The sequence below is a fragment of the Apium graveolens genome, chromosome 7 (genome assembly GCF_009905375.1).
Source record: "Apium graveolens cultivar Ventura chromosome 7, ASM990537v1, whole genome shotgun sequence".
Classification (NCBI taxonomy): domain Eukaryota; kingdom Viridiplantae; phylum Streptophyta; class Magnoliopsida; order Apiales; family Apiaceae; genus Apium; species Apium graveolens.
Window position 1 is genome coordinate 57,259,897 of NC_133653.1, and position 20,997 is coordinate 57,280,893.

Here is a 20,997-nt window from a genome sequence, read left to right on the forward strand (position 1 = left end):
ATGCAAAGTAGAAGAGTAATTACTTCATCAATTATAGTATCGTAACTTCCGTATTTGTAAAATATATTCTTGTGTATAGCAGGCATGGGGTGTCTACCAGATGCCTCAAGGAAAAATTATGTTTGTTTCTATTTTCCCCTTTCTTCCCATTCAACAGTTCCAAACTTATCATCCATATATGTACCAGCTCTGCATTTATCACTGGATTTTGATAGTAGCAATTTGTTCTTAGCAATTCTTGTTCTATTGTTCGTATCATGAGCAAAAAATAAGAAGTAATATATCAAATTTAAAATGTCGATGAATCCCTCTGTATTTACATCAATTTCATCAATAAAAATATTCCAAAATCATAAAAATTAGTGATTAATGTATGTCCATGGACACGATTAGACAAATCCGGAAAGGATATTTTGCTTTATTTGAATTTATAATTATTTAGGCACACAGATACATAAAACAAATATTTTTATTTAAATTTGTACTAATCATTTAGGCACGCAGATACACAGAACAAACGAGCTCCATTAATTTTCAAATTGATATTCGTTTATGCATATGCCATCTCTAGTGTTAGTAATTAGCCAAAGGGAGTAATATCAAAGATAAAGAGATAATTTTGGGAGAGTGTGAACCAAGACAATGGCTATGGTTTTTTTTTTTTGAAATATATCCTGTTAGCTTTCTTCCTTTCATCTCTCTGCCATTAACATCTCTCGCTTCATTCTTCGCTTTTCTACATAACCTAGTAAACATCTAGAGCAATAGCTCATTGATAACCCAGAATACCCTCCTCTATTGTAATATATTGTTTTATCTATCTCAATATTCTTTCTATAAGGCTTTGTGTTAAAATCTGTTGTAGGGGTGGAGTAAATTGTTGTTTAGGAAGTTACTAGTTTTATACCGAAAGCGCTTTTTCAAACAAGGTAAGAAAGAAAGCGTTTTCCAAATTTTTGCATTTAGGTTTTAGTTTTTACCAAACACTCTAGAAGGCTAGTGGTATTTGGAGGAGAAATGTACTAGATGACTACTTCCTGGGCTGCAGGATTCTGTCAGCTATACCTTCTGGTTATTCCCATGAAAAGTGGACACAATTAAAGACTTTACTGTTTAAGGGAAAGAATCCTCTTTTATCTGCTGTAATACTACAATCCACAATTAGTAGCGAGGTTTGTGCATTGAAGTATAATCTCCGGTCATATATAGACAATTCTTGAGGACATCATAAATGGAGCTTGGATCACATCACTGGGAATTCATCTAGATCATTTGCATTCTGGTAATAGAAATGGGAGGGTTCAATAAACATATTGGATTGGCCACATGGCATTCTATCTCAACCATTTTTTGTCATGGAATTAATTGTTCCTTATTAAGTTCTGTTGCAAGCCTCACACAATATTTTCTGTATTGTATTTTTGGTTGAAGGTATGCAGCAGTATGCGGTAGGTTGGCTGGTTGCTGATGCGAAACTAGATCTGCTTATTTCTGCATTATTACATTCTTAAATTCTTGCTCCTCTGGCTCAATACAGTAGTGCTTAAACTTTTAACTTTGTAGCTTCAACTCTTAGGATTACTCTTAGTTTCTTTCAACCGACGATGTTCTTTGTACATTAAATTGGGTTTTACTTGTTACCATAATGGTTCAATGGGGCATCGAGGCTTCCATTTCATATTAAATACACTTTCTAGTTGAGTAGTATTAGTGAGTGATTTTCTTACTACAAATGGGTTGACACTTGACACAGAACTAAAAAGGAACTTTGTTTTGGAAGCTTCACTTTGGATAAATGAAGTGTATGTTACCTGTCTTCCTTTATTATTTATATATATTCCATAAAAAATAAATTTTCACAAGGAATGATGCTTACTCCCTCATGGCTGCCGCTGTGATCCCAGGCCTATGGAGAAGGGTTCCTAGACGTCTGTAAGTGGTTTGAACTCGATAAGTTTTTGTCATTGATTATTGCGTTCACGTGTCATTCTCTTTAATCTATCTTTATTCCTGTTTCTTATATTCTTGTATTTTTGTCACTGTAGGTAGCTAAAATGTTGGCTAAATACCAAGCTGTTGATGCCTTGCGACATTGATGGAGGGGGGAGGTGACGCTGGACACATATTGAATATTCTATAGGCTACTATTTAACAGATCCATGATTATACAGTCTATAAGGGAAAACCACAAGAGAATCGCCCACTAACACAGTGAAAACGTCTCTGAAAACTGCCGAATATTGAAAATCAAGATGATTCTCAAATTAATCCACTAGCCAGACTTTTATAGACAAAAACTGACTTCCGGAGTGATAAATGAAATATTACCGTAATTCAAAAAAATCAGTGGATGTTGTCTGTAAAATAGTGACCTGCGAATTCTTTTGTGGTACTGATATACTATACGTTTGTTTATCTCTCTCTTTTGTGAATGAAGGGTACCTTTGTTAGTGGTACATGATTACATTTTTTTTTAATGTGATGAACTCTTACCTATATCTCTAGTGAAAGGATTGTAATCCTTATAATCTGTACAATATGAAGATTAATTGACCTTACATAGTATAATGCATAAAACACCACCATCTAAATCCAGGCAGCTGGAATAATTACCCTACAGGTATGTAATTTATTCTTTGTAGATTGCTTTCTGTGTCCTTGTTTCTGTCATTAGTAAAGCCTTTCTTAGTAGTAAATATTTGAACAGAAATAATGTCAAATGTATTGCATTCTTGGATTTAGTTTAATAATTTGTGCGTAGATAATTAATGTTTGACAAATTAGACAACGTGATTCCGTGAAGATATATCTTTTGTTATTTGGCCATGAAATGGTGAATAACTCGAAACCCTTGGTGAAAATTTTACAATTCTTCTTGGTCAATCCCGAGATAGTTCTTTCCCTTGAATCTTGATAAACATATTTGATACTTTAGCTGTTGCATCTTAATAAGATTTCTAGCCGGTGACTCTGGAATGCACTTAAACTGGAATGCTTCCTTCAATATTTTCTCTTCACCTTCCTTTTTAGAACTAGAATTCTGTCATATATGTAAAGTGTAGACTACGCCCATTGTTCTACTAAAAGAAATATGAGTTGAGTTGATATATATTCTATTGCAATGCAATGTTGCAATGTGAAGCTAAGATCAAAGTCTAATTGTGCATCATTTTTGTCAGGGAACACGACATTGTGGAAGCTAGCTTATTCTGCATTCAACCATAATAATTCAACATTTACTTTCAAAACAAGATGAAGGTTTGTTGCATATAACCTTAACATATTTTTCTCCCCCTTTTCACTTGTATTAGTCTGCATTTTCATACATCTTGTAGCAGGCTGGTAACCGAATCTAATGTGAGTGCGATTTTGTTGTTTTACAGAAGGGAAGTCGTTTACCTTTAATGAAAAAAAACAAGTTTGTCTGTTAATTTGTAGCTGCTCTTAGGTTTTTAATTCCGTGATTGATTGATGGTAGATCAAATAAGAAGGTGAGGGTAATCCTGCATTTCAATGGAGAAGCATAACACTAAAAAGAAATATAAAATGCATACACCAGTTTCTGTTGTATACCCTTTGTAATTCAATTTTCAAAAAAGCCTCCGAATTCTGATGAACTTGAATCGTATACGAAAGAACTGATTGTTACGAGATTAATATCTTAAAAGGGAATTATACATTCAAAAACAAGACACGGAGATGTACAAACCAACCACTACTTGTTTACCTAGAGAACAAACTGCTGCAAAGAAGTGAACATATTATATATTTTATGCTCCTCCGATAATACATTATTGGATCACCTTTCAGGTAGGGTTTTGTAGTTCTTTAAGCTCATCGAGATCTTAGTTGCCACTCCTTGGAATTTACAGTTTGGATTCGTATAGAGTTAGGTGAAGTCATTGGTCATACCATACCTTGTGCTTAATGTCATATTAGTTTCCTAAACATAGCTAGAAAACGGATAACAAGTCATAATCCAATCGCCTGCCTAACGATAATTCCTGCATTCACCTGCGTCACTGCGTGTTGGGTGTTAAGCTGAGAAGAGTCAGTAATTTCTTAACACCATAAGACAATGACGCTAGAATATGCCTTATTTGCAGAACTAATAGGGATAATTTGCTCAAATGAGAATGTACAACACGATTAAACAAAGCTGAAGTGGGATTTGAGGCAGGTAAGATAGTTGTACTGAATCTGTGAATTATGGATTAAGTTGCCTACTAGCCTCCAAATCCATTGATATGTTTACATGAACATATGCTTGGAATCACTAGAAACAGAAGTAGTAGTTTGATTGTAATTTGTGCCTTGAATCATTACTATCATTTATGAAAACTTTGGGAATATAGAATGAAATCGATTCCAAGTAGAAGATGGCAAAACACTCACTGCATTATCATGTGCTGTACATTTGCATTTCGTCATTGACTGAATTAACCTGTAAATTTTATTGTCAATATTGTCAGCTATCTTATGGCATGTAACAGCTCCTCTAAAAAAATGCGAGTATAATTTCCATCCAAATTACAATCGAACTCATCTGTATTTAATTGTCTTTCGTTCTCATTTATTTATTCTTACTACCTTGGAACGATGAAAACACCATATTTTTGGTAAATTTTTAAGAGCAGGTTCTATGTCTGAAACATTGTATTTGGAATCGATGCTTGATAGCTCAAATACAAGAAATTTTTATCCTCATTTATTCAAAGCATAACTTATAAATTACTTGTATGATTCACAAACAGTTCAAGTTGGTCAACGAGTAGTATGGTCCTTAGTATTGCTAGTGTGACCTTATTAACATGTAAATATGCCGTGCGAGACAGAAAAATGGCACTCTTGCCTTTTAGAGTATCATAAACTGTAAAATCGCCATGTTTGCTTGAAGAATCTTGACTAAGCAATATCGTCAAAGTCATTGTACAATGTCCTTGAGTCTTCACACGACTTAAATTTATCATTAAATTACTTTCATGTGTGAATCTTCTCGTGTTTCCACTTATTGTCAAAAAGCTACGAAAAGATGCATGTATTTCTCAACATTTATATGCATATCATCTTAATGCGGTTATCAATGTGACTGTCAGAAATTGTGATAAAATTAATCATGTTTCGGGGAATTTTACAGTGCTGTGTTGCACATTTACTAGGTGTGTACCTTTTGATATTTTGATCAACCAAAGCTTGGATTATGTTTGTACTTTGTACTGAAAATTTGATAATTCTTCCATATTATTGAATTTTGCTACTTTTTATACTGCCTCATAACTAATGCGAAGCGTGAATTGATTTAAATATTCAACCAAAAAATTTAAGATTTTGAATATAAATAAAATTAATAATGATTATTTTTAAATGGAACTGTATAATTGGACTAGTAATTTGGGATGAAATTCTATAAATAAATAAATATTATTTAATAATATAATTGTAAAAAATTAAAATAAATTATGTGCAGTTTATGTAACCGTAGAGAATCGAATGAAATTAAAAGTGAAATTGAATAACTAAAATTTGGTAATTTGTTATTATGATGGTCCGGCTAGAGCTATAATTCGAGTCAGGTTCTGGGCTCATTTAAGAACCCATTTAAGTGGATTTAAGTGGGTTGACTTAAACAAGCCGAGTTCGGGTTGGGATTTAGACTTGGTTAAGTGTAAAATTAAATGAACCGGTTTGCCCAACTCATTAAAACCGGCTCGTTTAGCTAAACGAGCCAGTTTAACTCGATTCATGAAATTAAGCGATCGAGTGCGAGCAGAGGTTTAGACTCGATTAATTAAAGGAGCCGACTCGACTCGACTAATTTCGGCTCAAATTACGCTCGGTCTGAATTACAGCATTAGTTCCAACATAAAGAATATTGATTAACTATCTTTGCTATATTATAAATTTATTTTATTTTTATAACACAGAGTATGAAAAATGATTATTTCATAATCATCAATTTATAATTGAAAATTATCAAAATATTTATCTAATACTCCTAATTCACACATAAATCTTAACCTTGAGTTAAGACTAGCTTTAACGTATATATATAACGGTCTTTCTAATGTATGTCCAAGACCACACAATAAACACTAAATTTTATAAGTTTGGTATATTTTTATTATGGAGTTGTTGTAAATATAGGGGGTTCATCAATATTTATAATTAAATGATCAATCAAAATGTACTAAATTAACAGTGATTATTGCACATATTAGAAAACCGGAATATATAATATTTGAGTTATCACTACCCATATATTCCCGGAACATTTGATGTTTCTTTATTGTGAGTGGTTCCGAATTTCAAGGCTTGGTCCATTTTATTGAAATTTTAGCATTTTGGAAGTTGAGAATTAATGATGTTCCACAAAAATTACATAAACTGTGGGCATTTTATAGCATCATTCGTACAATTATACATTCTCTAGTTTAGTTTATTTCTGATGTATGCATTTTTGAATTTGTATAATTATAAACAGATACATACAAATATTTACATTGACATTTTAATTAAGATATGTATCAATTAATGAGATAGATAAAAAGATTTAGATTTTCATAATAATTATTATATGATGGATTAAAAGATAATAGATTGGCATAATACCTAAGATTTGGATTTGAAAATGAGTGAAATATGTAATTGACCTTTGATTTGGGAAAAATTGACTGCATCATGATCACAATTCACAAAACTCACAAGTTATTTAACTGAGATGGGTAAAACACAAAAACTTAAAAACACTCGCAGGATAAGCAGAGTCCAAAGTTAAGACTCAGAGTAGACTCAGTTTGGTCAGTTCTTTCAAACACCAAATACACATACCTCTCCAACTCCCTCCACCATTTCCCCCTCCATTTCATCTTCCAGCCCCCTTAACACACACACAAAACAAAACACACATATAAAAGCACTTTATTTCTCCATCCTTTTTAAGTTGAAACTGCTATGGCAAGCAAAACAATCTGCAAGAGTTGAAAAAAGAAGACAGTTTTGAGTATTCACAAGATGAAGATGTTGTACAAACTAATCATTTTGTTCTCACTTGCAGCATTTGTGGAATCCTCATGCAACACCAAAGACCAAGAATTGTTAACCAAAGCCTTCAGTTCAGTCAATGGATTCAACTCATCTTGGTTCAAATCCATGGATTCCAACTGCACAAACCCTCATGTTACAAACATAAATCTCTCCTCAAGAAATCTCTCTGGCACACTTTCTTGGATCTTTTTTCGAAACTTATCTCAACTTCACACCATCAATCTCTCCGATAATTCTCTCAAAGGCTCTGTTCCAGGTTGGTTTTGGTCTATTCCTACACTCACTGAACTCAATCTCTCCAAGAACAGGTTAGGAGGCACCATTGGGTCCGGACCCTTTTCGGGTCCTGGCCAATCTTCATCAATTCAAGTCTTGAATTTGTCACAAAACAGGTTCACAAGCTTGGCTCATCTGTCTATCTTCCCAAACCTCACAAGTCTTGACCTTTCCAACAATGACCTCAAAATCTTGCCTTTTGGTTTCAACAATTTAACCAAACTTCAATATCTTAGCATTTCAAAATGCAACATTGTAGGAAATCCAAAGCCAATTTCAGTTCTTCATGGTTTGAAATATTTAGATGTTTCAAGAAACTATATGAATGGCACATTTCCAAATGATTTTCCTTCACTTCATGGCCTCAAAATTTTGAACATCTCATTCAATAATTTCAGTGGTCATATATCCAAAGAAAATGTTCAAACCTTTGGTCATTTAGCTTTCATTCAAGCCGGAAAATTTAACAACAAAACTTCTCAAAACATCCAAAATCTTAAAGTCAAGCCTCATCCAGTTTCACCCCCACCTATCAAAAAACCCTCAACTCAAAAACCCATAAAAACAAAACACAAAAACAAAAACACCCATCTCATATTAGCCACAACACTTGCATCATCACTTCTTGTCTTGACCATGCTTTTATGTACTTATTATATGTACAGAAAAAGAAAACTAGCCAAAATGAACAAATGGGCCATCTCAAAACCCATCCAAACACCATTCAAGATAGAAAAATCAGGCCCATTTGCATTCGAAACACAGTCAGGAACCTCATGGGTTGCTGATCTAAAAGAACCATCTTCAGCACCAGTAATAATGTTTGAAAAGCCATTAATGAATTACCTCACATTCAAAGACTTGATAGCTGCCACCTCACACTTTGGAAAAGAGTCCTTGCTAGCAGAAGGGAGATGTGGGCCAGTCTACAGAGCAGTTTTGCCAGGTGACCTCCACGTGGCAATAAAAGTACTTGAAAGTGCCAGAGACATTGATCATGAAAAAGCTAAAGTCATGTTTGAAGATATCTCAAAGCTTAAACACCCTAATTTATTGCCTATTTCTGGCTACTGCATTGCAGGTAAATTTAAATTTGTGTTGATATTTTTGTGTTTGTGTCTAAATTTTCACCATTTTTTGGTACAGATTTTTACTAGTATTGGTCAGTAGTTTACCTACTTAAGTTAATGAGACTCACGGGGGTACAATGCATGAGAGTGACAACTTGTCGTACTAACCAAATTTTGTGTCACGAAAACTTGTAGACTACAGTACCACCTGTGATCTTTTTTAGGCTTTCGTGTTTATTTAAAACTATTTCAATTTCAAACTTCCATTTTTAATCATGATTTTTTGTTTTTCTATTAAGTGTAAACTGACTGCAACTCTGCTACATTGGTCTGATTTGAATTTGTTAAAAGAAGTTGATTTTTTATTGTATTATCTTTTTCTTATAAAATACCTTCACTTGTGGATTCCTATATGAAGATTTTGTAGATGTGTCTCGAGTATTTCTTGATCATTTTTATCCAAAATTAAAATGATTTATATTAGAATTGTTTGTTCGGTGCTTATATCACAATATTCGATATGAGGAATCAGAAAATTAGCTATGGAAATAACATTTGCCGTTTCTTACTGTTACACAACATAATATAAGAATCACCCCGTGATTGTTACATGTATATTGAAACACAGAAAAAGAAACAGGTAATTTGATAAAAATTTGAACAAAAGTCATGATCTTTCAATAATTTAAGATTTATAAACACATTGTTAGCATATCATGTTGTTGTACCTTGTTACCTAATGTATTAGCAAAATTTACAAAATTAATGCAGATGTAACAATTTGTTTCTGGTGAATTTAATTTTATTTCCATACTTATTAATGCAGGCAAGGAGAAGTTAGCATTATATGAGTTTATGGCAAACGGTGATCTTCATCAATGGCTTCACGAGGAATTACCAACAGGGAGACTTGACTTGGAGGATTGGAGCACTGACACATGGGAGCATCGCAATGATATTGAAAACCGATCTCCCATTTTAGCTCCTGAAATAACTGTGTGGCGCATTCGCCATCGCATTGCGGTGGGGATTGCCCGTGGGCTGGCTTATTTGCACCACGGGCAGTCTAAACCTGTGGTTCATGGCCATTTTGTACCATCTAATATATTATTATCGGATGAGTTGGAACCCCGAGTCACTGATTTTGGACTTAGTCAAGATGGAGTTAGCGGGTCAACGGAGGCTGATGTGTATAGCTTTGGCACTGTGTTGGTGGAGTTGTTGACGGGTCAACCAGGATCAGAGGAGACAATTGAGTGGACAAGGAGGTTAGTTAGAGAGGGAAGAGGTGTTGATGCATTGGACTCTAGATTAAAACTGGGTGATGACTCATTGAGTGAGATGGTGGAGTGTCTCAGAGTTGGATACTTGTGTACAGCAGAGTCACCTCGGAAAAGACCCACAATGCAACAAGTTGTGGGTCTGCTGAAAGACATACATCCTGTGATGGATGTGTTGAATTGAATATGGTTTTGGTCTATCATTTGATTTGAGTTGAGTTGAGGGTTCCCTCTCATTTTTTGCTACCTTTTGAATCTTCAAAGTACATAATGTGGGTAATGTTTGTCTCATTTAGGAATTGCAATGTTTGTGGTGTAACTGCTTGTCAAATTATTCAACCACATGTTGAACATTTGAATTTGAATCTTCGACATTTTGTTATTTCAAATGCTAGAATTTAAAACGTTGATTTTCATTATCGACGTATGTGATGACTTGTAACATCATGGTCTACGTTACAAGAACAAAACTTGTACGCGAACAAAATGTTTTGATTTGTGGATTTGGTCAAGTATTTCTTACAAGAGAGCTTAAGCGTAATTCGTAGAAAAATGCAGCACTATATTAAATCAAGTAGATACAAAAACTGGTGGAGTAGTTGTCATTTGTGAAAAAAAGGAGAAGGCAGAGAATCCCACTTATTGCTTGTCTCTTGTGAGAGGTTCATCCATCACCAACTCCTTTATTTTCCTTTCTTTAATCTTGTTAGTTCGCTTTAATTACCCTTTTTTCTTGTTTTTTCTTTGTTCCGTTTTTCCCTAAATCGAATATTCGATTCTAATTTTAAAACTGACAAAGGAATCAATTATTTTATAAGTTTGCAGAATTTAGCGGGAAAAACCATCCTAATCTGACTAGGTTAAGGAGTTTTCTGCAGTTATTTCTGGGAAATAAAATGGTACAACAAAGACCAAAGAACACAATCAGAGATAATCATGAGCAAGCTATTGTTGCAACATATTATCACGAAATTTCCGCTTGTAATTGATGATTTGATCCCTATGTATGCCATCAAAAACCCTTCAAGAGAATGATATATTGCAAAAATTGTTTGTCTTAAACCAGCCCCCAAGAACAACTTAGACTTAATGTGGACCTGCAGAGAGTGACAGTGGTGTGCCCTAAACTGGAATTCAATGGAAGCTAATTTGATTTTTAGTTATTGGCATTTAACATTAGGAATTGAGATGCACTGCAAGTACAAGACAACGGACTGGAATTAGACCATGTACAACTTCACAAATTATCTATATGTAGGTCAGAGAACATGTGACCAAATTCTCCTAGTGGACATTACAGTAACAAAATCTAGATTTAAATTCATTTCAACTTTGGGCCAAGATCCAGTTATAGATATATGAAAATCTTGAATTGCGCCAATGAAAACAAAATTTTGATGTACTTGTTTAGCTAAGCAACTAACCAAACTTGTGCTATGACTTAAATGCTTAAACACAATACATTATTTAGGATTAAGAACAACAAAAGATTATACTCATAAATCTGGATAAGCACTACTTGATACACTCCTCAACATTCGAGAGGTAAGGCTCTCCAGGTCTGTATCTCACACAATTCCTCCATATCCTAATTGTTTCTCTTTTTCAGCTTATTTTCCCTTCTCACTCTAGTGTGGTGTAATTACTTTTCTGTCCCAGTTTTCTCTCTGTTATTCCAGTTGTACCCCTGTGCTTTATTTTTCCTCGAGTAAATAATTAACCTGGGTGCTTCTACGTTACTCATAGCAACTTGTTGATTTCTAAAAAAAGGTACAAAAAAGACGCCAAATAAACTCGTTCAGACAGGGGATAAGAGGAGAGCCACACAAGATTTGTAACACCTCAAAGTTGACTAGTACTCCAACAAAGAGTCTTCAGGCCTGGAGATTTTTAAGAAACATACACACACAGAAAGATTAAGAAAAGATGGCTGATGCATTTGTAGCTGATCTTGCTAGTGGCCTGGTTTTCAAACTTATTTCTCTTGCTACTGATGAATTGATTCAGGCTTGGAATCTTCATGAAGATCTGGTAACATTGCGCGAAAGGTTGGAAACAGTTGATGCTCTCTTGTCTGATGCTAATGCGAAAAAAATAAGCATGTCTACTGTCCAAACCTGGTTCAACAAACTTGAAGCTGTTGCTCATGTCACTGATGTTTTTTTCAATGAACTTACATATCAAGTTACTCGAGAAAAGGTGGAAAATCATCATAAGGTACGGGACTACTGCATTCCTTCTAAAAATAAGATAATATATCGTCTTAAAGTAGCTCGTAAGATCAAGTCTATTCATAATTCCTTTGACAAACTTTTCAAATCGGCTGGAGATCTTGGACTTCAGCCCCTAGCACATTTAAATTCAATTTTGAACTTGAGAGAGATCCGCCAGACCCCGCCCTTTGAAGACGAGTCGCTAATAGTTGGGAGAGATGAGGATATATTATTTTTAGTGCAAACTTTATGCAAAAATCATGAAGAAGAATTACCTATCATTGCTTTAGTAGGTATGGGAGGTCAAGGCAAGACAACTCTTGCTCGTATGGTGTACAATAGTGATGATGTAATGAAAATGTTCCCAAAAAGGATGTGGGTTACAGGATCAGATGATTTTGATTTCATGAAAATTTTAAACCAAATGGCAGTATCACTCACTTCAACCGCTTCAGTGTTGGAAAGTACAGAAGGACTCATCAACTTTCTTCAAAAATTCCTCAAGGGTGTAAAGTTTTTACTCGTAGTAGATGACGTGTGGAATGAGAAACCTGAGATGTGGGATGATCTGAGGAATTCTTTGCTTGGAGTTGGTGGTGCTAGAGGAAGCAATGTATTAATTACCACCCGTAAACAAGAAGTTGTTGATGCTGCGAGATGTTCTGTTTCTTATCGGTTGACAAAATTATCACAGGGAGATAGTTGGGCATTGTTCAAGAATAGAGCATTTTCACATGGAGGAGTTTTAGAGACAGAGGAATTTGCCGCTATGGGGAGAAGAATGGTGGAAAGGTGTGGCGGACTGCCTCTAGCAATAAAAACATTAGGGGGTTTATTGTACTCAAAGAAATCCGAGCAAGAGTGGTTGCTGATACAAAATAGTGAAATGTGGAAATCAAAAGGTGTGCTATCTTCGTTGAGGTTGTCATACGATAACTTACCTAGTTCATCATTGAAACGTTGTTTTGCATATTGCTCTATTTTGCCAAAGGATTCTGTTATTCATATAAATGAGCTGGTAGAAATTTGGATGGCATTAGGATTCCTTCTCCCTCCTAAAGGTAGCAATTTATTGATGGAAGATATGGGCATTGAGTACTTCAACATTCTTTTTTGGAATTCTTTGTTACAGGATGTTGAAAGGGATGAATTTGAAAACATCACCAGTTGTAGGATGCATGATCTAGTGCATGATCTTGCACTAGATATATCTAAACATTATTCAGTGACTGTAAATGCAAATCATGAGATGAATTATATTTCTGGGGCAATGTATTTGAGGCTTAATAAAGGGGTGACAGCTATAGAGCCAACAATCCTAAAGAAAATTTTTGAGAGAGTACATGTAATGTATGCAGGAGCTAATGGTGCTTATGTGTTACCTTACCTCAAACACTTGACTGTTCTAGTTTTGAATAGTAATGAAATTACTAATGAGTTGCCAAGCTCGTTGAGCGAGATGGAATATCTTAAACATCTAGATATATCTTTGGTCTATAGATTGCCTAGTTACATCACTGAACTTTACAACTTGCAGACACTGAGAGTTAGGTCTCTACAGGAGCTTCCAAAGAAATTTTGCAACTTAATTAACTTGAGACATTTGTACATTGGGAATCCATATACGAGATGCATGTTTACCGGAATAGAGAGGCTAACTTGTCTGCAAACACTGCCTCATTTTGTTGTAAGTAAAGATCAGAATTGCCACCTTAGACAATTAGAAGGGCTTAACAACCTTAGTGGTAAACTTGATCTCTATGGTCTTAATGACGTGGAAAATATTGAAGAAGCAAGCAAGGCAAATTTGTGTAGAAAGTCCAATATTCAGCGTCTACTTTTGGACTGGAGCAACAATGAAGAAGAAAGGGCAGACAGAGAATACAACGATGAGGATGTGATGGAAGAACTAAGACCTCACAAAAATCTAAAAGAACTGACGGTTGACTACTTTAAGGGAAAGAAGCTGGCATCATGGATTACAATGATGACAAACTTGGTGAAAATTACATTGAGATGCTTCAGAAGATGTGAAAGATTACCACCACTAGGCCACCTCCCTAAATTAAGGGAGATAAAGATAATAAGGATGGATAGTGTCAAGGTTATCGGGAGTAATTTCTGTAGCACTATACTTAGCACTCGAAGTCAGCTGAGTGAACATGTAGCGCCAAAAGCAATTACCACTTATCCTTCACTAACAATACTTAATTTTTGTGGTTTGCTAATGCTAGAAGAATGGCTAGAACCAGTTATGTGTGGAGACGATGAAGATCAAACTACTTTATCGTTTCCTAAACTTGAGGTGTTAAAAATCCGGAGTTGTTTTAAGTTGAAAAAGATTCCCGTTAGTTGTTTTCCATCCTTAGCGAGGTTGGAAATCACAAACTTGTACAATAGCATGATCCTAGAAACTATAAGCAGAAATGTCAGCTCTCTCACATATCTACGACTATGGAATATTAGTGGTGTTGAAGGAAACTCTACTAATATGGATTCTATCATAAACGAGCTCTTAAGGAACAGTTCTCCGTCTTTAACAATTTTGGACCTGTATGACTGTCAGGGTTTGACATATCTCAACCTTGGTGTCGCTGTTGAGGAAATTAAAGTGAGTGATTGCCCTGATCTAAAATGTATAAACATTGTTGATGAGTCGACTTGTCTTAAAGATCTTATGGTTGAAAGATGCCCTTCTTTTTCAGAATGGATGTTTGGCCAAAGTCTGAGTTCCACACTTGTAGAATTAAAATTAGGCCCGTTCTCAGAGGAATCAGATGAATTTCCATGGCCCTTTGATTCTACTTCTTCCTCCATAATTTCATTTCCTAACCTAATCTTGCTAGCACTGCATGGATGGGAAAAAGTATCGTCAATACTGCCTGCAGGGAACATTGATGATCGTATCTCTGCTACATTTCCTGCCTTGACTGAACTGAACATATTTAATTTTGAAGGACTAGAAGCTCTTCCAGATTCACTAGCAAAATTACCATCTCTCAAGGAGTTATTTATTGAGAACTGTAAAATCTTGGAAATTTTACCCACATTTGACGAATCACATAGCCTTCAGTGCCTGCGGATTTATGGTTGTCCTGTTCTGACTGAAAGATGTATGAAAGGGAGTGGTGGAGAGTGGTTCAAGATTCAACATATTCCATATGTATATCTGGTATAATTGATTTCGGATTCAAGAATTTGAGGTATTTGACAAGTTTTTTTTCACCATTTGGAAAGCCTTCCATACCTGCAAGTTATATGCTTCTGTCAAGTACTTAAGAACTGGAAAGAACCTATATGTAAATTTAAAGGAGAAAGAACTTATGTGACATTTTTCTTATTGGTGTTTTATTAATTTGTTCTGAGTTCTTTGAAAGCAAAAAGAAAAAGGTATTGACATCCAAAAAAAAAGTAGTTAACAATGTTTGATAGAATATGTATCTACATAACATTTAAGTTTGCTTGTCATTTTATCCTTCATGTTCCCCGCAGTTGGCTTGATTGATCATGAGAATTCCTTTTCAGTAAAAATTCTTTTTTTCTTTCTAGTTATAGCTCAGTTGCATCTTTTTAGTGAGCAACTGAGCTATATGCTGAATTTGTTTTGGTTGCTTAAGAGGCGTATCATTTGCCCGGTGGTAAGTTACTTCCGATTCCTTCTTGTGTTGACTTTGTAGTTCCTGGTGAAAGGTCGACTATGAAATGAAAGTGTGATAAGGTATTTATCCAATTGTATAACAAAATTTGTTATTTCTTCTTCTCTAGTTCTGAATAGGAAGTACTACTGTAACCACAAGATGTTTTTTGGTAGGGCGGTAGGCACTTATCATAAGTTTGATACTAGGAAGTGGATGTGATTCAGGTCATATGATATGATCTCCTTGGATCACTAGCACTTATGGGATTACAGTTGGGGTATTTCCTTGAATCTTACACCTGACATATTTTTCTCCGCACAAGAATTGGCGACAGGTTCTGGAATAATCACAAAAAGAAAAGAAAAAGAAAAAAACCAATATAGAAAGCGAAGATGTGAAGTGTGTAACACTGTGATTGGCCATCATGTGTTCATATAATTGTTACAGGTAAATGTTGTCTGAAGAGATCCTTTGCCGGTTGCAGGCAAGGATTCATACCTAAATAATTCAGATCTGGTGCCAATGCTGGTATTGTGTCCTGGGATACACTGATTTTCGGCAAGTTCTTATGTATACAGATAATCTTTTAAAATCTCCCTTTTGGCAAACTTTTCTATCTGCCCTAGTACTCTTGTAATCAACTCCACACACCAAGTATGGGAGCGCAATCAACTAAAAGATCGCAAGGCCTGCCACAAATATCTGAAAAGCTATTGCGCATAGAAATTAACAAATGATTGTCTAACCAAAGCACAGTAAAATTTACATCTCAATGTTGAAATTGTCGTATGGTTGTGTACTATCTGAAGAACTTGAGTGATTCATTTTGGTTATTTTTAAGCACAAAACCAATTTGTTTAACGTTGTTTTTGCCAAGCATTCTTAACCAACCTGCTTAACATCGTTTTTTTTCAAGCAATCTTTAGAAATTTGACATTATAAGTACTTTATATACTTTAAAAAGTTTTCAGCAAAAGGAATTTGAAGGGAAATCAGACTGTGGCAGTGGTGCCAACAAAAAAGAAATAACAAAATTTCGTCATTCTATTCCTTATAGTTGATTTTAGAGTACAAGTATTATGTATAGTAAGAATTGCTTTCTCTGCAATCTTATGGTTCAGGAAACTGATTCCCACGGTCAAAATAAAACCTTTGGCCTGTTACAAGCTTGTTTCCCACCGTGTAACTCAGATAATTTGTACTTAGCAACGCTGTCTGTTTTGCTAATCAAACCTGCAATGGGTTGTATAGCTCAGAATTCAGAATCAGATAATTATGCTATATACTTTAGTCTTTAAACATTTGTGCATTGAACTGAAATATTCTTTCAAGTGGTATGATTGAGTCCTGTATATGATGAATAAGAATATGCAATAGATTTGCTGTTTTAGCTTTGTTACCCTGGATACCCTTATTCTTTTTTAACTTGCCAAAGATTTTCAAGTATGGAAAAATTTTCTTCTATTTTTATCTCTGTCTAAATCAAATCATACGTCGATTATAGCAACTATTCTAACATTGCATTAGATTCTTTCATACATCGACTATAGCAACAATTCGCGAGAATTCTAACATTGCATTGGATTTGGTCATTATTTTCCCCTCAAACTCATATTCTCCTTCCAAAAAGAACTAGGCAAAGTGATCAGGTGCCAATACTAAACAAGGAAAACAGGAACTCTTGTAGTCCTAAGGTTTTAATCTCCTTTATAGGCTGTAACTTTGACTCCTGTCTCTATAAAAGCCAAAGCAAAAACATTCTTGAAACAATTATTACTTATAAAGAAAGTGACAATTTTTAGCAATTTTGTTGATTGTACTTGTCACCTGTAGTCAATATCCATCCCTACCCAAATTCACAGATCCCAGCCGAAAGATGAACACTTGCTACAAAATAATTCATAAAGTAGAGATATTGGGACTTATTTATCTTGCTTTTTCTTATCTCTGTATCACCTTAATTATGCATTGCCTTTTCTCTTCTCTTGTTAGCCAAGATACCATTTCCCACATTTTTTGTAAAGTATATTCATCTCCTCTTGGTGCTGTATTCCTTCCTATGTTACTTAGATGCTAATCTACTTGCTTTCTTCTTTAAAATGTTTCAGTCCTTTTTGCCTCCCACCTTTATTTTTTTCTTTTCAAGTTATGTCATCATTTACGATTCGATTTTTACTCATATATGGCATGATTTACGATTCCATTTTTACCCGTATACGGGACAGAGGAGGAATCTTTCACCAGGTAACCAACGGATTAACAGAAATTAAACCATAATTAACTTTATAACCAAGAACAGACCAAAATTGTTAGGAGGCATAAAAGGACTCATCTGCATACATTTGAGAGACAAATTGTGTATTAGTAGTCATAGGCAAATTGTGAGTTTTTTGTATGATGAGTGACCCCCCTATGAGTCATCTTGGCAGGTGGTAGCTGAGTAATTTAACAATTGTGAGGCCCATAATATTTGCATCAAGAAAGTAAAATTTTTGAATTTCAGTTATTTGTCACTACAGTATTTTACCATTATTTTGTTACCTTACTTGTCACTAAGAACACAATTTTTTTGACAAATATTACATGAAACTAATTAAACGTTGGATGAACATATGTGCACACACCTTTGCAGAACAATGTATGTTAAAAGTTTTCAGTTCAATATGCCACCATTTGAATAATTTACATTTGTAACACATGACACGTTCTTTTACTAGTTATCTTCGGTTAAATAGACTTATATACTCCATCAAATTCGAATCCTCAATATTTTATGATGAAGCGAGAGAAATATATATATTACACCAAAAATCGTTGGGTAATCTAAGATACATTTGTGATCGATAATAAGATATATTTCGATGCATAACGACTATCAAATGAAAATTTGTGACGTTACCGACACTCGTGTTAAGTATAATAAATGGTAGGAATAGTTTTAGTTTTATTTTTATTTTTTGCTAAATAATGGTAGAGATAGTTAGATATATTATTGCTCTGTTCTTCTTCTGCGAGACTGTGATACAGAAAATGTAGCTGGTTGTGGTAGCTTTGAAAAAAGAGACGTTAGAGGTTTGTTTTTACTGATTCACGTGGAAATAAACCAAAAATGACTCAGCTATTACTGTACTAGTCTCCTTTCTCTCGCTTACTAAATTTTGCAGCAGACAAGTACACTACAAATATACACTTATTTATTGATAAAACAACAAACTTCATTTCAGGTGCTTTCAAATCTATCCCCCCCACCCTGTCTGTCATGGCCGCTATATTTAACAAACAAGCTTACAATGAAGTGAAAGTTACACAAGCAGTTGGTATAGAATGCATGTTTTTTTTCCAATTTCAGTTCAAATCATGAATTATCAGCTACAACGATCCCAAAACTAATCTGTAATGAGCCTAAAACTCACCTGATCTCCCTGTGTATAGTAAACCAGTTACAATGATCTTGCATTAATCCTATCATGAAAACACATAAAATTCTCCACAAGTACCACTTAGGACACAAAAGAGGTAACACCATATACACCATAGAGTGACATTCATTCATTCTATGTAAGTCAGAATAATTAATTAAAATGTATGCTAAGTCAAAAAAATAAATAAATTATAAAGTAGGACGAGAGATAAGCTGACTAGTGACTCCAATAGATTCCAGCAACATTCAGCATGTCAAGTTGTCAACTAAAGGTGATAGAAAATTATTGTAGTGAATTACATAATGATGGTGACATCCTAATGTTTTATGTACGGGCCTGGCACACCACTAAATCTGCCAATTAATGGATTAAGTAGCCGGTTAATTGGAATTGGGATGAATCCTTTCTACATTAATTGAAAAAAAATATAGCTTTTTCAAAAGTCGGTCAAAAATTGGTTGATTCGGTCAAAAATCGGTTGATTTGGTCAAATGGTGAAATAAATAAATAAATTATTTTTTTAAGCAAAATTAAAAATCAAAATAATAATAATTGTTATTAATATTTAATAATAATATATTGACTTATATTGATTATCTTGCCCCTTAATCCTAATTTTTAATAATTGAATAAATTTCTTCAATTAAATTACTCTTATTTATCTTTCACAATCTTGTGTAGTTGATTTTCTATTTAACTAATTTTAGCAGATTACGAAGTTATATCTAATTATATAATAGTTAGTAATTTCGAACTCCTAAATAGTTTGTAACGCCCCAAATCCGGGGTCAGAGGATTTGGTCGTCACGATGAAAGCTCAATCCAAATTAACCTATTAAACAAATAAATAAATGCCAACAGTCGAAATATAGCATTTGTGACCCCAAACTACACCAAGATCTTTTCAGGTTACAGTTCTAGAAACAAGATATCCAAATTCCACAAATAATTTTCACTTTCTTTTCAAACTCTTTACCACATTTTACAAACTCAAAACTAAACCTGCTAGTATAACTTCGAAAAGAAGTATACTGGGTCCAAATGTAAATACACAACTATAATTTAATATAATATAAACAACTTTACAGAACAGAACTTACACTAGTTCACAAACCCTGGACCAACCACCTTCCAAAAACTTCTTCCTTGCTTCCTCGAATTACGCGGCTAAACAGCGCAAGTTAATCCTCACTGGATGTTAAATTTGAAAACAGGCAAGTATGAGCGAAATAAATACTCAGCAAGATCATTGTAATATATATATATATGGTCGTTTTGATATAAAATCGACATCTGCAATAGCGCATAACATTTGAAATCCTAATTGCTGAAATAGAAAATTTTAATTAAGGAATCCCTGAAATTGGTTCCTCATTTGTAGTCAAAACCTTTTTTGATATTTTCGAGCGAGCTTTAAATCTTTACGAGAATTGTTTACGAAAATATCATAAACAACAATAACATGAAACAATGATTATGGATTAAATCATAAACTTTATTCAAAACCGAACTCTTGATATTAATACTTATTTTGTTGTCATATCAAATTAAATATCAATACGAATTTTGATCCTCACAACATCCCATACTGAAGTCAATATCAATCATCTATACTAATACCACCTTTGATATTTAACAACAACCTAAATATCCATATCAACTTAAGTCGAACTTATAACTTATAAGTTGATAAATTGAATATTAGTAATAATATGTATTTTTTCTACCTATTTTGATATTTTGTTTTTTCCATCAAATATAGTTTTAAAATATATGTTTTAAATTGTTACTATAATTTAAAATTTATGAATTAAAATAATTATATATAAAAATTATTTATTTTATTGCATTAAAGTAAAGAAAATGACTCATAAGTAAAATTATTCAAACACTTAAATAATTTATGAATATTTATCTATTTATCAATTTTAAATCACTTATTAATTTTAAATTACAGAGAATATGGTTTATTTATATTATTGAGTTCATTATCTTGCAAAGATAAATGTTATTTTCGGAGCCAGTTTTTTATTTTTCAGACCAAATAATTTGCT

General features: G+C 33.9%; 2 protein-coding genes and 1 long non-coding RNA gene across 5 annotated transcripts; all 3 read left to right on the plus strand.

Annotated features, from left to right (window-relative positions):
* Positions 1–584: 584 nt before the first annotated feature.
* On the plus strand, positions 585–4,950 carry LOC141670848 (uncharacterized). Of its 3 annotated transcripts, XR_012554780.1 has the most exons (4): positions 585–1,282; positions 1,432–1,932; positions 2,046–3,258; positions 4,107–4,950. It is a non-coding gene; the product is annotated as an uncharacterized LOC141670848 (long non-coding RNA). The 3 variants fall into 3 exon arrangements; XR_012554779.1 differs by having other exon boundaries at positions 585–1,932; XR_012554781.1 differs by lacking the exon at positions 4,107–4,950 and adding an exon at positions 3,384–4,068 and having other exon boundaries at positions 585–1,932.
* Positions 4,951–6,734: 1,784 nt separating this feature from the next.
* On the plus strand, positions 6,735–10,171 carry LOC141672960 (calmodulin-binding receptor kinase CaMRLK-like). Its single transcript, XM_074479661.1, has 2 exons — positions 6,735–8,401; positions 9,217–10,171. Exons 1-2 carry the CDS (start codon positions 7,012–7,014, stop codon positions 9,852–9,854), a joined length of 2,028 nt encoding a protein of 675 aa, XP_074335762.1. The 5' UTR covers positions 6,735–7,011; the 3' UTR covers positions 9,855–10,171.
* Positions 10,172–11,201: 1,030 nt separating this feature from the next.
* LOC141671892 (putative disease resistance protein RGA1) lies at positions 11,202–16,341 on the plus strand. Its single transcript, XM_074478323.1, has 2 exons — positions 11,202–15,601; positions 15,695–16,341. The coding sequence occupies exon 1, from the start codon at positions 11,597–11,599 to the stop codon at positions 15,059–15,061; it is 3,465 nt and encodes a 1,154-aa protein (XP_074334424.1). The 5' UTR covers positions 11,202–11,596; the 3' UTR covers positions 15,062–15,601; positions 15,695–16,341.
* The last annotated feature ends 4,656 nt before the right edge of the window (positions 16,342–20,997 follow it).